At 37.3% G+C, this 16,320-nt stretch overlaps 1 protein-coding gene across 5 annotated transcripts in view; it reads right to left on the bottom strand.

Moving 5' to 3' along the window:
* VCAN (versican) overlaps positions 1 to 16,320 on the bottom strand; it is a 116,122-nt gene that overhangs the window by 58,755 nt on the left and 41,047 nt on the right. For 4 of the 5 annotated variants that reach the window (XM_059916714.1, XM_059916717.1, XM_059916718.1 and 1 more), the window contains exons 6-7: positions 11,959 to 12,252; positions 2,142 to 5,126 (exon numbers count right to left, since the gene is read on the bottom strand). In XM_059916714.1, the coding sequence (XP_059772697.1) occupies positions 2,142 to 5,126; positions 11,959 to 12,252 (3,279 nt within the window). The remainder of the gene's footprint in view (positions 1 to 2,141; positions 5,127 to 11,958; positions 12,253 to 16,320) is intronic. The other variant, XM_059916716.1, reaches the window with a different exon arrangement.

Genomic DNA, 16,320 nt, shown 5'->3' with positions numbered 1-16,320 from the left:
GAAGGAGATAACCAAGTATTCCCTTTCCACAGAGTTTTCTGACCCATTGTTATAAATGCTGAACAAAAATTAGTTTGAAGGGAAATCATGGTCACATGTTTTAAAAGTGGAAGAAAGAGGAGGAAACACCCAGTTGTGTTTCCCAGACCCAGCTGAATTAAGTTGACAATTCAGATAAAAATACACGCTTTGTATAAATGGTTTCTGAGTTAGGTTACTCAGACCCTCCATTTCAAGTAACCATTTATAAACTTAGATTTTGTTTTTCCCTGATGACTGCCAATTCTTCCACGGAGATTGACTTTCACTTTTTCCACTTTGTAATTTGATCATCCTCACCTGAACGCACAGTTTCCCATTTAGAAGAATTTTTAAATGCAGAACATTTTTTTTACTGTTTTCTATATCATTTGATTCAATGTAGTATCTACACTAACAAGAGAGTAATCTAAATTGGGAAAAACTTCTGTATAGTTAGTCATTCAAGTATTTCTTTTTAATTCTCAAATTAAGCGTTCATAGTAATCCCTATGCTTCTCTTCAATTCTTTCTTTTTCACAGTAATATCTTCTTGTCACTTTTCCAACCCTACTAACAGGAATCCTCATTCCCACTACTTGGCAGCTCGCCTTCTCTCTCCAACTCCAGCTCCAAGAGGCGGAAGAGGAATGTAAGAGAGAAGAAACATGTTATGGTTTCCAAGAAACAGCATTATTAGCAGGAAAATAATGCTCCAATCCTGGTCTCGTTCAACGGTATTGGGAAGTGGAGATTAACGTCAATATTCTGGGAGTGTATTCTCTTCTCTACCGTTCACTGCCCCACACGAACTTTTACACTGAGAAAGTTCTGGGTGATAGAAGCCAAGTTACCATCTAACAGCACTGGAAGCCAGCTGACTTGACATTAGAGCCACCTGTGTTCCCAACAGGTGCACCCCTGAGCGGGCTAATGAGGGTGGCATCCCTCTTAAGAAAAACGACACCTTGAGGGGTATAGCCCAACATTAAGAGAGAAAACCTGCTCAAGATCATTCTTCTAGCCTGACTTCTCAGAGCCAGGTCAAGGAAAAAATGAGTATTTATTCCTTTAATCCACATATTAAAACTAAAACACAGCAACTTAACTAAAATCAATGATCTTAACTTCTAAATTAAAAAAAGACAAACAAAGCTGAATAGATCTATTGAATTGCATACACTATGTATTCGCAATTCAGCTTACCGAATTTAGAAGATACAGGGGACTGACCTTTAGGAAGGAATAAGTTATGTTTGACGATAAAAATTGCAAGTATTAGTCAACGTAAAGAAACAGCTTTTAAGAATTTTGCCAGAGAGATATATAAAATATTTGAACAGAATAGAAGGCACTGTGAATATTCCTAGGGATAAAATAACTAAATCATAAAATAAATAAAATTACAGCCTGGTTTTTAGGGAACAGAGGTAATGCTGACATATCCACTTTCTGAAATTATATTTGACACAATAGATGACAGCATTTCCTAGAACTGAGCTAGACTGTATTTGTTCTAAATATGTAAAGCCTCATTAAAATACCCAAGGACAACAGCTTGAAAATATGTTGAACTTTCTTTAAAATAACATTTAAACTACAGACCCACATCACCCACCCTAAAAGTTGTATAATAAATCTGCAAATCATGGAAGAGAAAACCCAAAACAAACCTTTAGATGTCTTTTTATCAGCCCTAGGGATATGCAATACGGTTTTAGCTGTCCACAGTGTAAGTACTGAAGGTTAATAGTTAAAGACCAATGGAATGTTAACACAGTCTAGTACTACACTTGAGTAGTAACACATGGAAAGACACTGAAATTAAAACATTTTGTTCTGCATGTTCTGAAGTGATGTAACAGTGATGATTTGGTTATATTAGATGACAAAGCAGGGCTTCTTATGACTTTTTAAATAAAATAATATCTAACATTCTTCCAAATTGTTTAACATATTCTTCCAATTCTTGTACAAATACATGAAGCTAAAACAGAATTTTTTCACACTCCAGTTATCTTCTAATGGCAGCATTTGGCATGTTGATATTTTTTTTCCAAAAGTAATTTTCAAGATAAAATGCTGGTTGCCTTGACTGGTATGTCTAGAAAGCAAAGACTTACCTGTCTTGTTTTCTCTGACCTCTATAATATAAACATTTATGTCAGGGTGGAATTTTGTCCCTGCTGAGGGTTCTGGAGTGGAAAGTGCCTGTGGTCTGAAGGCTTCTTTGCCTTCCACAGTGGGTGGTCTTGTTGGCTGTGTGGCGGAAGGAGTACTTGAAGTTGTGAAATATTCTCTATCAATATCTGTTTCTGTTTCCTTGGCTACAATATCCTCAAGGGTAGTGGGAGGAACACGAGATGTTGATTCTCCAATGATTACCATGTCACTGGTTGTTTCTTCATCAGGTTCTCTGTCAATGAGAGGCGGCTTCTCAGTAGATGCTGAAGATGTGTGAAGTCTGTCTACTGAACTGAAAGCAGTAGTGATATCACTTGGAACCGTGGCTTTAATTGTTGAAAATTCTGGGAGTTCTGTGGCCTTGGGCTTTTCGAATAATCCTGAGCCTAAATCAATATAATCTAGGGATGTTTTCTCTCTTTTCTCAGTAGTGGTTTCTTCTATAAGCTGGGTAACACCGGTGCTAAAAGGTGATACAAATCCCCTTGGACTGGTACCTTCTGTTTCATATTTTTGTTCAGGCCCTGGGCTTAAAGATACTTTTGGCCCCATGCTTGGTATTAGTGTTACCACTCCATCTGTTTTTGCTTTGGGCTCAGTGACAGCACCAGGTGGATAAGACATACTCTGCTCAATTTTTCCAGTTGGAGTTGTTTCTAAAACTGGGACTCTCTCAGAACCTATCACAAATCTGTCTTCAAAGACTGTGTATGCTGACCCATCGCTCTCTTGTTCATCCAAGGGCGTTGTTGTCTCCTTGGCTGTGTCAGCTGTAGAACTGGGAGGAGGAACTGGTTTCTCCGGAGTCTCTTCTTTCCATGGAAACTCTTCCTGAGTTGTTTCCTGTGTAATTTCTGTTGTTGTTCTTATAGTTTCAGGATAAATAGTAGCCTCAAAGTGAGTCTGATCAATGACATGTATGTCTTGAGAGGGTTCACCTAGAACTTCACCTTCTGATGGAATGGAAGGTACCAACACTCCCCATTCTGCCTTGGGAATTACAGAAAGAGGAATGGTATGGGAAGTGTCTACATAAGTAGTAGGCTCCTGGGTGCTACTATAATTAAAAAATGCCGATCCTTCCACATCTGAAGTGTGTGTAAATTGAGGGACAGTAAATACAGGCTTAGAGACATCCATATCTTCTACTTCATCCAAAGCACTTCCCTCTATGGTTGCATGAACAACTCGGCCTTCCGTGCTTGTGATAGGAGAAACGCTTTCTTCAGTCGTAGAATCTCTCAAAGTTGACTTTTCTGTGATGCCAATTGATGTAGTTGGCCGAAATCTAACTGTGAATTTTTTATGGTCTGTTGTGTCTTCCTCAGTAAACTCCTCTAATGGCTTTTGAGTACTATCTGGGATACGAGCGAATTCATCTCTTCCATCTTCAGTAAAACCTGGGATTTCTTTATCCTTTCCACTCACTCCCGTAGTGGTGAGTAAGGCAGGGGGCAATTTTGGAGAGCCTGCATGTTCTGTGGACCCTAAAGGCTTTGATGCTATATTATCTTCATCCAATGACCATTTTGATACAGTAACCACCTCCACATTTAAAGTGCTTTGGGTCAAATGCACTCTTGTAATACCCTCATCATACTTTGTGGTATCTTGATAGCCATCTGTTTCTAATCCATTTGGAGTTGTCGTAAAGTCTTTCTCCACATCTGTTGCCTCTGCCGGTGCGACACTTAGCTTTGTTGTTGTCAGGGCTGGGGAATCAAAAGATTTGGTCATTCCCACTGAATACTCTGTATGATGAATTTGCTCTGAAGAAGCTGTAGGGAACTTCATTCCAGAGAAGCCTTCTTCCTCTATTTTTCCTATAAATGAATCCTCGGTGATCTTTTCCTGTATTTCATCATCTGTATAAGAAACTGTTCTCATCTCTGGTCTTAATGTTTCTGTTCTTTCTCTTCCTGTTTGTGGAGAGGGATAAATAACTGTGGATGTTCCCTCAACTAATCTTTTATCACCAGAATAAGGAAACAATTCTACTTCAGTATGATGCTGTGATGGGAAAGGTGTGGTGGACATATACTGGTCAAGAAAATCTTCAGTTATCCTACCATTAGTTTGTTTCTCTTCCCAGTGGTCCATGGATGACCCATCACGGTCGGGCATAGTTACAGGTGAAAAAATCGTCGATGCTGAGACTGACTCCACCTCCTCTAGTTGAGTGCGGGTGGTGTCTTCTGAAGTCTTTGACACTGTAATGACCTCAGGTATTTGGCTAAAGACCGAGGTACTCTGACCAGATCTAACTGTAGATATTCTGTCTTCATCATCATCTTCTCCCAAGGTGAACCCATAGTGGCTTGTGGTCACTGATTCAGAGACTGTGCTTACTGCTCTCTTTTTAGTTTTGGATTCCAGGGTCATTGTTGTAGATACAAATGGCGTTTCAGGTACAGTGAATTTCTTGGAAGGAATGTGCTTTGAGATTTCCATTGATGTTACCAAGGGACCCACTTCTATTTGTTCAATTTGTGTAACTGACTCTCTTATTTGTATATCTTCCTTGACACCATCCCATGAATCAGTAGCATGATGGAAGATGACAGTTGTACTTTGTGGCATTTCCTCCTTAATTTCAGATATGTCTGGCTTTCCAAGAGGTCCTGAAGCAGAAGGTGAGTAATAGTCCATATCCCAAGGCTTCTTAGTACTCCCATCAGGCGCGGGTGATTCCGTGGCTATTCTGTGTGTGATAGTTAGAGGTTGAACTGTGGCTTTCTGTTCAAAATTGGCTATATTTCCCACAGGAGGGAACTTTGTTGTAATGACAGGTAATTCGGTGATTAAAGGGACGATTGGTGTAGTTCTGTCGGGTCCCGTTTGTAGTTCTTCCGATAAAGTGAGTGAGGCAGTTTCTGCAAGCATATTCAGTTCGATGGTTGTAGCCTCTGATATATTCTGTTTAGCTAGAAAAATAATTTCAAAGAGTTGATTAGACAAGTCACTAATAAAAAGTTGTACGTCCAGTGTGTTTGTTAAGTGCTGCTGTGTACTTTGGGGTGACCCCAAAGTGTTTTCTGATGGAGAGGAGTCTAAAAACTATACTTAAATTAATCCGAAGACAGACAATTGAACATTTAATCATCACAAATTGATCACTTGTTTTATACTGAAAGGGCTTTACCCATAGGTATGAATGACTGTTCTTGGCTAAGGGAAGTGAATACTATGTAGTTTTAAGATAAGGAGAAGTTAAACATAAATAAATAAATAAATGCAGAGTTTGGAAACAGTAGGTATGTTATTTATCAGAAACTACCGCAGCAACTTGAAGTCTAGTAGGAGGACTTAGTGCTACTATTCTGGAGGCTTCTGTCTCTAGCTACATAATGTCTCTGGGGAGAGGGAGTGCCTCAGATTGCAAAACAACAAAAAAGCCACATCAAATGTACCCGAGTTACATATCAATGATTACATTGTCCATAATGTGGAGGCTTTCATAAAAACAGGATATTAACACCACTATTCACTTGATCCCAGGTGTTGGACATTTGTCTTCATATTCCTTTCAAGTCTGCAGAGTAGCCTTGTTTATAATAAATAATAAAATGCCTCTGGCCGAGGCTGCTTGGCATTTGTTGTAGTTCTACCTCTTGTTCTATGTTCTACCTATTATGTTTGTAACTCTTAAGGGTCTTGGTACCAGCCTTACTTTTAGCAGGAAATGCAAACATAGAACAGGAAGTAAAGTACCCACATGATATATTTTAGCTCTGTAATTACAAATCACTGGAAACAACCCTGAGCATCAGAAAGAATGGGCTCAGGCAATAAAAAGTAACATGTCATCATAAAATGCTACATTATAATGCCTCCAGATTTACAGAGAATGGCCTGGCCTGTTTAAAGAAATTTAAGTTGTGTATAAAAGTGACAGTGTTGTAGATAAGATTCCATCTCAACATAAAGAAAATGCAGCAGCTTAGCACATAAAGATTTTGTTGTTCTTTTTTTAAAATTCAGATTTTCAAAAATCAAAAACTGATTGCCACTAGACTCAGAAGGAACTGATCTGAGGAAATCTGTAGTCATTGTTTTGCTACATCCTATATGATTTAAAACTAGTTGTATGGGTAATGCCTGTTCCCCTGATAAAAGTTGTAATATCTGTAGTATCTGTAATATCTTGTGGCTTACTCTTAATAATCCCCAAACCAGAGTCGTTGGAAAACAAAACTGGATACTTTTGAGCTCCAGCTACTCCATCAAAACTTAATGATATTAGGGCACTGAAACTGCTCTGTATGATACTAGAATGGCAAATACATGTCATTATATATTTGTCCGAACTCAGAATGTACAACACGAAGAGTGAACCCTAGTGTAAACTATGGACTTCGAGTGATTATGTTGTGTCCACGTGGGTTCCTCAGTTGTAACAAACGTACCACTCTGATGCGGGATGTTGATAATGGGGGCGGCTGCGCGTGAATGGGGGCAGGGAATATATGGGAAATCTCTGCATCTTCTCCTCAATTTTACTGTGAACCTAAAACTGCTCTAATAAATAAAGTCTATTTTAAAAATTTAATGATAAAATGATGTGATTTTGCTGTAGATCAGACTTGAGCTGTAACAGATTCCTATTTTTTGTCTGGTATGAGCTGTTATTAGCTGTGGTCATTCCCCAGACCATTTTAAAGCCCAGATTCATCAATTTTATAACAAAAACTTGGTGGCCATTTCATTATGATGTAGTTAAAAATTCTTTAGTCTGCCACTTTTTATCCCTCTGTATTAAAACAAAACTAAACAACAGAACAAAAAAGAATCGGACTCTTCAAAAACATGTTAAATAACTTTTTTTTAAGAAAGCTTTTTCTGCATTCATTTCCTGGAAGAAGCTTTTGTTATTTTGATTGACATGAACAACTTAAGGAACCTAAGTGAGGTTGACTATTTTTCTTTTCATTCAATTCTCTATCCTCCGAAATTCCATAACTGTTACCTCATTTAACTGCCAAATATCATGTTTGTTTTATAACTGCATTCTTTGGGGAAACAGTAAAATGTACATACAGAGAAAGTTCCCATGGAAACATAATATAAACACTTAGCACACTGCACATTAGAGAAAATTTAATCATATTATTATTAGCAGCAACAAAAAAGCTAATTTTGCTTTTTCCCTCTGAGTAGTTCCATAGCTGATGAAATTCACTTAAAAGGAGGTGATAACTGCAATAGGGCCAAAAGAGGGCCTGTGAATCAGGTCTTCCTATGCTCCAACCCAAGTTCTACGTTAGCAACTTTCCACAGTGCTATGAAAATACTTTTATAGCGTTTTAAAGATGAAGGACTCAGATTTCAAAAACTACGTAACTGTCTGTCATTATCAATTATTACTGAACTGTTTGGTGTTGCCTTCCTCTAGGCCTGGAACACAGTAATATGACAGTAGTATGTCTCAGAGAATCTCCTTTACAAAGCTAGGATCTATGTGACTTTGTTTTCAAAAACAAGGGTTTTCAATAATTTGAGAGCCCTGTTTAAAAGCCTGCTTATAATTAAGCTGATTAATTCTACTATTTGGAATGGAAAACCTCAGACTTCCTTTTGGGGTTGGGTTGCTTTTTCATCAACTTAACAGCTGATTTCCATCACAACTCAGTATATCTGAGCATCTGCGCCATTTGCTTCAACCGTTCCAAAACAAAGGAACTAACTTTAAAAAACACAAATATCTACAAAGAAATATCTTAAGAATAAATGCCAGTGTATTAATGATGACTATTACAAAGGTGAAAGCACAACTCCAGATTATTCTAAAAGTGTCTCTCCAGAAGGAGGATTCACATGGAGAAATTTTTGCCCTGGAAAACTACCAGTGTCCCTTCAACTTCATTATCGAGGAAGCCAACAGAAAGCAGCAGGATTCTTTTCCCACAAAAGCTCCCTTCCAACATTTGCAGCTGTCTGCCACACAGATGTTTCACATCACTGTACTTTATGGTATTTTATATCCTATGGACTATCTTCTCCAGTGCTTCTGTTGTGAGACATGAGGCAGATTTTCCTAATAAAAGATAAAAACCCTATTAGCAGCATGATGGTCGATTTAACTTATACCCATACTGCCTACATTATAGGGAAATCACTGGATATTCAATAAGTTGATTCCAGGTTCATGGTTGCGGAAAGAGTAAAGTTTGGAACACTGAGATTAGAATTCAAATTAATTTTTAAAGTTTTACGAGTGATTGAATGCTAACCAATTCAAATTCAATAAACAGAGACATTTAAAAAATACCAATTTGGAAAGGATAAGTTTTGACACCTATGGTCAGATTATGATCTAGGGCACAAAAAATATAACATATTGACCATAGGTTAGAAGGGCAGGTGAATTGTAAAAATGAACAGATATATAAGGAAGATAGCATAGGAAGTGGTGGGTACTTATTTAGCCTTCTCTATACCACTATCTCTAGCTCCAAGTTTAATCCAACAGAGGGATGTGAAAAACAATGAGGGTTCAAAGCAAGAGGGCATAGGTGAATAGAGGCCTCGAAATTAAAATTTCAGAACAAGGAAATTGTTTCAACTGAGAGAGGCACTGAGGGACAACCGAACAGTTGTTTTCAATAGTAGAAACGCTGTTATTTAGATTTTGGTCTCCAACTTAAGAAGGAAAGATGGACTCAAATTCTAATGCGAAGGATTTAGATAATTGGAAAAACTGAAAGTGATAGTGATAGGATATTGGAATGGCTTTTCTAGGAAACATTCCCTATCTCCCTCTCCTGGAGATCTTTAATAATATTAAATGAGAGGTTATTATGAGTCTTTTTGATTCACTTAAATTTGGGAAGTATGGATGATCCTTCAAAGCCCTGCATAACTCTATTTCATAGAACTTGCTTAACTCTGAGGTCAAAGAAAAATGAAAAGTGCACCATCTAATCATCAAAGGGAAAGGTACAGGAAAACTTTATTTCACAAGGACATTAATTTACTTGTTTTTCAAATCTATTTGACAAGAACAGATTCTAATTATATTTATCATCAGCCATTGTTAATGTTCTATTCAGTGATTTTAGAAGGAAAAGGGAATTATATAGCAAAGTGAGATTTGGTATTGTTTATTCACCATGAAGTGGCCTTAAAAACACTTTCTACATTTGGTAAAAGCAAACAAGAAAAATATGGTTATATTTCTAAATTCTTCTACTTAACCAGCCAGCGGTACATCTCTGAAATCACTTTTGGAATTGTCCTTAAGGCCATAACTCTTACCAACTTAAACTCCATAAATTTAGTCACTACTCAACTATGTGGGAAACTGGACAGCAGGCAAGTCATTTTGAGAATATTTTTCAAAGTAAAAAAATGTATATTTTAAAAGAATCTTTGAAAAATGAATTGTAAATTTGGGGAGGCTGTTGGCATTGTGTGTGGTTTAAGGAAGGCTTTTATGTATGACTAAACTTTCTTAAACTTTTATATGCTGAATAAATTTTGAGTATGGTAGAGTCTTACAGAAGAACTAAATAAGAATCTAGCCTTTAGCTTAGGTGGGGAGAAAAATGAAAATTTGAATCCATTATATTTGCCAGTTATGCATTTCTAAGTTATATAGATTCAAATGAATTAGGGAGGAAAAAAATGGACCTAAACTTTCAAATTTTATTCATATTTTATATAGATTTTTAGTAGGTGGTTATTTTATTTGAATCTAACTACATTGTTGTTTTGTACATTCATGTGAATTCCTTATTTAAATAAATCATTTAAAACCCATCAGGATGAATTCTTTGCGGCTACAGACAGGCTTTGGTTTAAATTTGTTCTCAAGGAGAACAAAAATGTTTAAAAGTTTTCTAGTGCCAGGTTTGTAAAGCACAAGAAAATAAAATCAAACAAGGTAGTCATGCTGGATAATTCAACTCCTTCCTTAATTTAACCTCTCTAACCCACGTGTCCCCATCCCCTCTCCAACACACACACACAGATTTGATTTTCTTCCTTAATCACATCAGTCACTTAGTGTAAAATTGATTTTAAAGCTTGAACTACTTGAAAATATACCTATAACCCATTATGGGTATATGGCTTAAAGGAATGATATCTTTCTACTTCTTTCTACTTCTAGGGATAAGGTTTTGTTATTATTGTTGATGTTTGTTTGTTTTCCTAAAAATGATTAAGACTTTTTCTGTAGTTTCAGGGCCTAGGAACAAAAACTAATATTTTCAATGGCTTTTCATGACCAGCTTGTATCACACTGATACACGACACATGGCTTTAACACTCAGAAAGTTGAGTTTACAGGAAGAGATCCAAACAGAAGTATCTTAGCTGGGAAATAGCAGTATGTGAAATCATACCTTTCTGTTGCACAAACATCTATTCTCCTGACTACTCAGACATCCCAGTTCTGTGTCTTTTTGGTTGATGAAGAATGTCTGTATATTTCACTTCAGAAACCAATTACAAAATAAGTTAGTGTATTTTCTACTCATTTCAGTTACAGTTGACCCTCCATATCCATGGGTTCCACATCCGAGGATTCAACCAACTTCTGATTAAAAAAAATAAAAAGTTCCAAAAACTCCAGAAAGTTCCAAAAAGCAAGACATGAAATTGTTATGTGCCAGCATAGTTGGTATTATATACTATTACATAGTATAGGTATTATAAGTAATCTAGAGATGATTTAAAGTATACAGGAGGGTGTGTGTAGGTTATATGCAATTATTACTGTATATAAGGGACTTGAGCATCTGCGGATTTTGGTATTCCCAAGGTCCTGGAACCAATCTCCCATGGATACCAAGGGATGACTGTATGTATCGCTATTAAAATATATATTGGAAACTTAGTAAAAAGTTCTCACTGTATTTCAATATAACGTGGCTCTATCTTGAACATACTCAAGGTCACCAAAAATTCTAGGAGATATTTGTTTTGCTGGCACAATATAGATCCTACTAAATATCACAGTGAGACTCTGGATTACTTGCTTGTTTAATTAAGCATTCTACAAGCACTATAGCATGTGACTACTAGTGCTAAAATAATTTAAGGACATCTGAAGAATTAAAATAATTATATCATGAATGTTGAGAAATGTTACTTAAAATCCATTTTAAGTAGTAAACCTGACTGAAGATAGCCTATTTATGTTAGAGCTTGCAAAAAACATATACTGTACTTCAAAGTGATACTAGAGAATTAAGCATTAGAAGGCACATATTTCCATTATTTGAAATAAAATGAGATAAAATACGATTTTTATTTATAGCATGGTTCATTTTTAGGTATTACCCACGTCAGCTCCAAGTACTCACCTGCAATTACTGAAATTTAAATCCTCCGCCATTTAAAAGAAAGGGTGACAGCAAACAAAGACGAAATAAACAGAATTCAAGGATTCAACTCGGCCACGGCTGGTCCCAGCATTATAGCGTCAACAATCTAATTGCACTGAAGGACTGCAATTAATGTAAAATAAGTACGCAGAAACATGTTCTATGGTTCTAAGTGCAATGCATCACGGTTAAGGCCTTCACCTGACATTTCCTCATCCTCTCTAAAAACACCATTTGTCAAACTTCTTGTTTTAACCGTAACACTGCTGTTGCATTTCCTTGTTTTTGAAAGTCACTGAACTGTTTGCATTCCGTGCACACACTGCAAGACATGGAATCATTCCAATGGCTCGTTGAACATCAATTGCATGGCTTCGAAGTATTTTTTTAAAAATCTGTAATGTTTAAAAAGGTACCAAACACTTACGTTTAAAGCAGTAGGCATCAAATCTGCTATCAGGGAGAGGGAAGCCTGTCTGGTTCTCAAAACGATACAGGGTTCTCACCCCAAGCAAACCACCTCCACACTGCGCCCTGGCCACAGTCACAGGGTGGCGAACGCTGGCGTCCGACAGCCACCCGTAATCACACTGGTCGAAGCCGCTCCTCCACGCCGCTTGGATCTCCCCCACTGTCGCCAGGCGGGCATCTCGGTTTTCACACTCTTCTCCAGCTTCCTCAAAGGTGAATTTATTGGGAGCAGTGATGTGGAACACATCACCTGCAATAAGAAGAGGAAAAAGGGTCTAAATTTTACTATTCAGTCCCTTTCTGTTTATGGGAGATGGGGAAAAGCACGTAATTCTTTTTTTCATGGCAAGGTAGCAGCTTCTATACTTTAAAGCAGAAAACTCAGTGTTACCTCATTTTGTTATTATTAGTGTATGATAAGAAATAACACAATAAAAAAAGAGAACACACGCCAGGAAAGTTTCATTTTATGTAAATATATACCCATAGGCCGTAGAAGCAGTCATTTGATAATAAAGTTACAATCAATTCTTAAAAATGAACAAACTTTTCCAACTGTTTCTTTGGTTTACCAGCCAGGAAACGGGTTTTCTCTTGAATGAAAAAGGCTGTGATATACTTATTAACATTGCATGCTGGAAAGAGAAAGTTGCATTGAAATGTCACTGAGGTTATTTTTCTTCGTCTACCCTAAAATCAAATAGTAATTATCTGACTCTCTCATCTATCTCTACCATCAAAATGGATTAACTCCCATCAAAGCAAACAACAAAACAAGAAGACCTCCAGGGTTTGAAGAAGGGGGAAGGGAAAGAGGCAGAATGGAATGCTGTTTCCTGCCTTCCTGTTCTAGGCACAGGGCTGCCTTGATAGTTATGCAGGTCATGGCCTGCACTTGGGCAGGGCTGAGAGTGTATGGGGGCCAGTATCCCATTCAACCAGCCAAAGGTACCAAAGCCTCCCTGGAGGAAGGGGCACCCTTTTTCTGCTTGCTCTGCCCAGGGTGGATACCTTTTGCAATCTGTCTGCCCAGAAGGGGAGCCCTTTGCGGTTCTCACAAAGTTACTGTATGTGCTAGCAGGGGCTCTAACTAGGTTGGAGAGACTCTTACATTTGCTTACTGATGAACAAAGAAAGGCAGAACATTTACTTTGTTCATCGCCAGGCTCAATTAGACCCAATTAGTATGTTCATTATCACTTAACATGTCACAATAAAGTATTCTGGAAATGCCAGAGAGTTTGTTAAATTGGAATTTTACTTGGGTAACTAACATAACAACTTGCTGAAATAAATGCAATGTGAATTAAACGATGCTTTTTACACATGAGCACATAAGTGGCTAAAGGAGACAGAATTAGAGAATACCTAAGCAAATATAGCAGGCAGGAGGAGGAGTATAAAATGAGGTAGAGATGAAGCTAAAATATTGATAGCCCATTATTACAGCAGCTGTGGGTCCTGTTTCTATCTCACTGAGGCCACTGTCTGATTCTATGAGACATTAGACAGCTGGGATGCAGAGCTCTCATGATTTGTATCTTCACCTAACTAAATCCATATGTAACAAGGGATTGTTTAAAATGAGTAGAGCCATTACTCTCTGTGCGTGTGTCCTAGCTTTATAACACAAGAAAAATCAGTCAGGGGAAAAAGGCCAAACCACCCATATCAGCTCTTCTCACTGCAAATCTAAAAATGCTACCAACGAAACTAGGCCAAATCCCAATAAGAGCTATTTGAAGAAGAGAAAGAAAAATGACTTTCACCTGACTGAAAAAAGCAAGGTAGAGGTGAGAATGGGTTTTTGTCCTTAATTATCTAGGCTGGCAAAGGACAGTAATCTCAAATCCAAAAATATACTATAAGAACAAAGATTCCCCCTCCCCATTCCTAGAATGTCTCCCTTCCCGCTAAGTTTTAAAAGCTTAAGGGTCACAGGACCAGTTGCATAGTATGTACTTAATAATTTGTTAAATGAATGGCATTTCAAGTTCTTGTTCAGAAACAAGAGGCCCTTTTTCTTCCATCCTTCCCAAGCAGCACATTAAAGAGGACTAACTCTGCTGCAGAGCTTTGGGTAGCTGCTGTCTGAGACAGGCGATTCACTCACCTATGGATTTGGCTCAAAGCAACCTGGGGAAAGGCAGACAGAGAGACTGCGTCACCCCAAGCAGCCTCAGCAGCCCCGTTCACCTCAACATTACACTTGCATTTGGCCTGAAAGGAATGTAAGTGTGAAAGAAGGCAGCAGACCAGCACGCTTCCTTCCAAGGTGGAACACTTGGATTTGTTATTACAGCTGCAATATCAGTTTTGTTGCCTTCGTTTTCTGCATTGTGAGGTACTTCTACAATGAGGCAAGAGTACTGTTCCTTTTCAGTAACAAGAGTGACCAGCCAACCAGAGCAGGGCAGAGAAATAAATATAATTAACTGAGTAAAACTCTGCTTCTCCGAACAGCAATTTTAGTCCATATGATGGAAGAAATCAACTTCTCCAAACACAGCCATACCAAAGGGCTAACGAAGAAAAATGACGGCATGATTTTCCGGGTAACTGGTTTCCCTGTTTTAAATAGCAAACATGTTTGGGGTATTAAAGGAAAGAAAGGCTTCAGTAGGTGCTGGCAGGTTAAAAAGAGAGCACCCTTATTATTATTAAATCAATAAAGAACTACTTATAGAACTTTTCATATAAAAACTCTTGTTAAATCTGACTTTATATCAAAACAGTGATTTAATTCACTTGTTTGGAGGATACAATTTCCATCTATCCAATCACCAAAAAATAATGATTTTACTTGTTTAACTAAATTCTGTCATCCCCAAGGCCACCTATTTTCCTTTTCACTTATATGTAAAATTTTATCAAACATTGCAAATAAAATTTTAAAAGCTTATTGAAAGAGTTATCACCATTGGGTTTCATGTAACTCAGATGAAAAAAGGAAGATTTAACTGGCATTAATTGAGTTTACCCTAAGGTGAGAATCAAACCAATTCATCTCTAAAGATAATGTGTGGCCTCTCATCATATATGTCATAATTGTTGTTTCATTTCAAAATAATGAGAAAAGGAAAAGAAAAACATTTACTTTAACTCTGTTCCCCCCCAAAAAAGTCTAAGCCCTCCTAAATCATAACTGTTTAACATAAACATTACCTTGTCCACTTCAAAAATCTAATGATATAGTGAAGCATCCATACTATGGAATTCTCTTACTGAGTCTTAAAGCTTTTAGAATTGACACTCAATCTCTACCAAAAGCAATACGTTGAATGTCTAAACTTTGCCCTTCCTATGTTTCAACCTCAAATTATTAAGGCCAGACATCTCCTACTTTTCTCAAATATGCCAGAATATCCTGGCATCAGTTTCATACTAAAACCAAAACCAGAAAGAAAAAATAAAAAGTGAATTAATAGGTAATACACAGATAGCAATAACTGAACTAATTCATATTACTGTGGCCTTGATTTCTAAGACATCTATTTTTACATTTTATTGACAAAACTAAAATAACCACCTGTCAAGTACTTTTTGATTCATTAGTTGCCTGGTTTTAAATAGATAATCCTTTGACATTATATATTTTTTATCTAACATAATACAAATGTAAGGAGATCTGCTGTTTAAATCAGAATTAACCTGTTAAAAGCTTATTGTTGAAGATGTGGATTGGGAAGGTTATTAACTTATGGTCCAAGTCTTAAGAATATAATTTCCAAAAATGTCTTCTACAGAAAACTGGTGATCCCTGAGACATGAGTAGGTATTCCGAAGAAAAGAGGTTTCGTGGACATTGGCATTTAGGAAACAAATACAAGTCATCTGACAGGTCTTCGTTTCTGTAAGACTTCTCAGAGTAGTTAATATTATCGTATTTATTTGGGAGTCCCCACAAAGAAGTTAGGATTTTTAAGCCATTTGACCAGAGTAATCTCCTTTTCTCATCGAAGACTAATTAACAGTCCATGGATCTGTTTCATGAGATAGTTTGGAAAACACTGCTCTAGAGACATGTATGTTTCAATCAGGAAAAGGAATCTCAATTGAGCCATAACAAAGACAACTTAGTATTAAGTTTCTGGTAGCCTATGAGTTAACCTGCTCGAGATAGAAGCAGACTGCGTAGACCAGGTAATCAGACAGAATCAAAGCAGGAGCCAAAAAACAAAGCAAAGGGCATATGAAGTCCATTGCCTCCCAGGGGTGTATCAGAGACTGCAAGGGAGCAAAGGAATCTGGCGCAGAGCAGGGACCCTGATAAAGTGTCCAAGACCATATTTAAGCTGAACACAGAAGTGTCTCATTT

The sequence above is a fragment of the Balaenoptera ricei genome, chromosome 3 (assembly GCF_028023285.1).
Source record: "Balaenoptera ricei isolate mBalRic1 chromosome 3, mBalRic1.hap2, whole genome shotgun sequence".
Lineage (NCBI taxonomy): Eukaryota > Metazoa > Chordata > Mammalia > Artiodactyla > Balaenopteridae > Balaenoptera > Balaenoptera ricei.
This window is presented reverse-complemented; position numbering and strand designations above follow the sequence as displayed.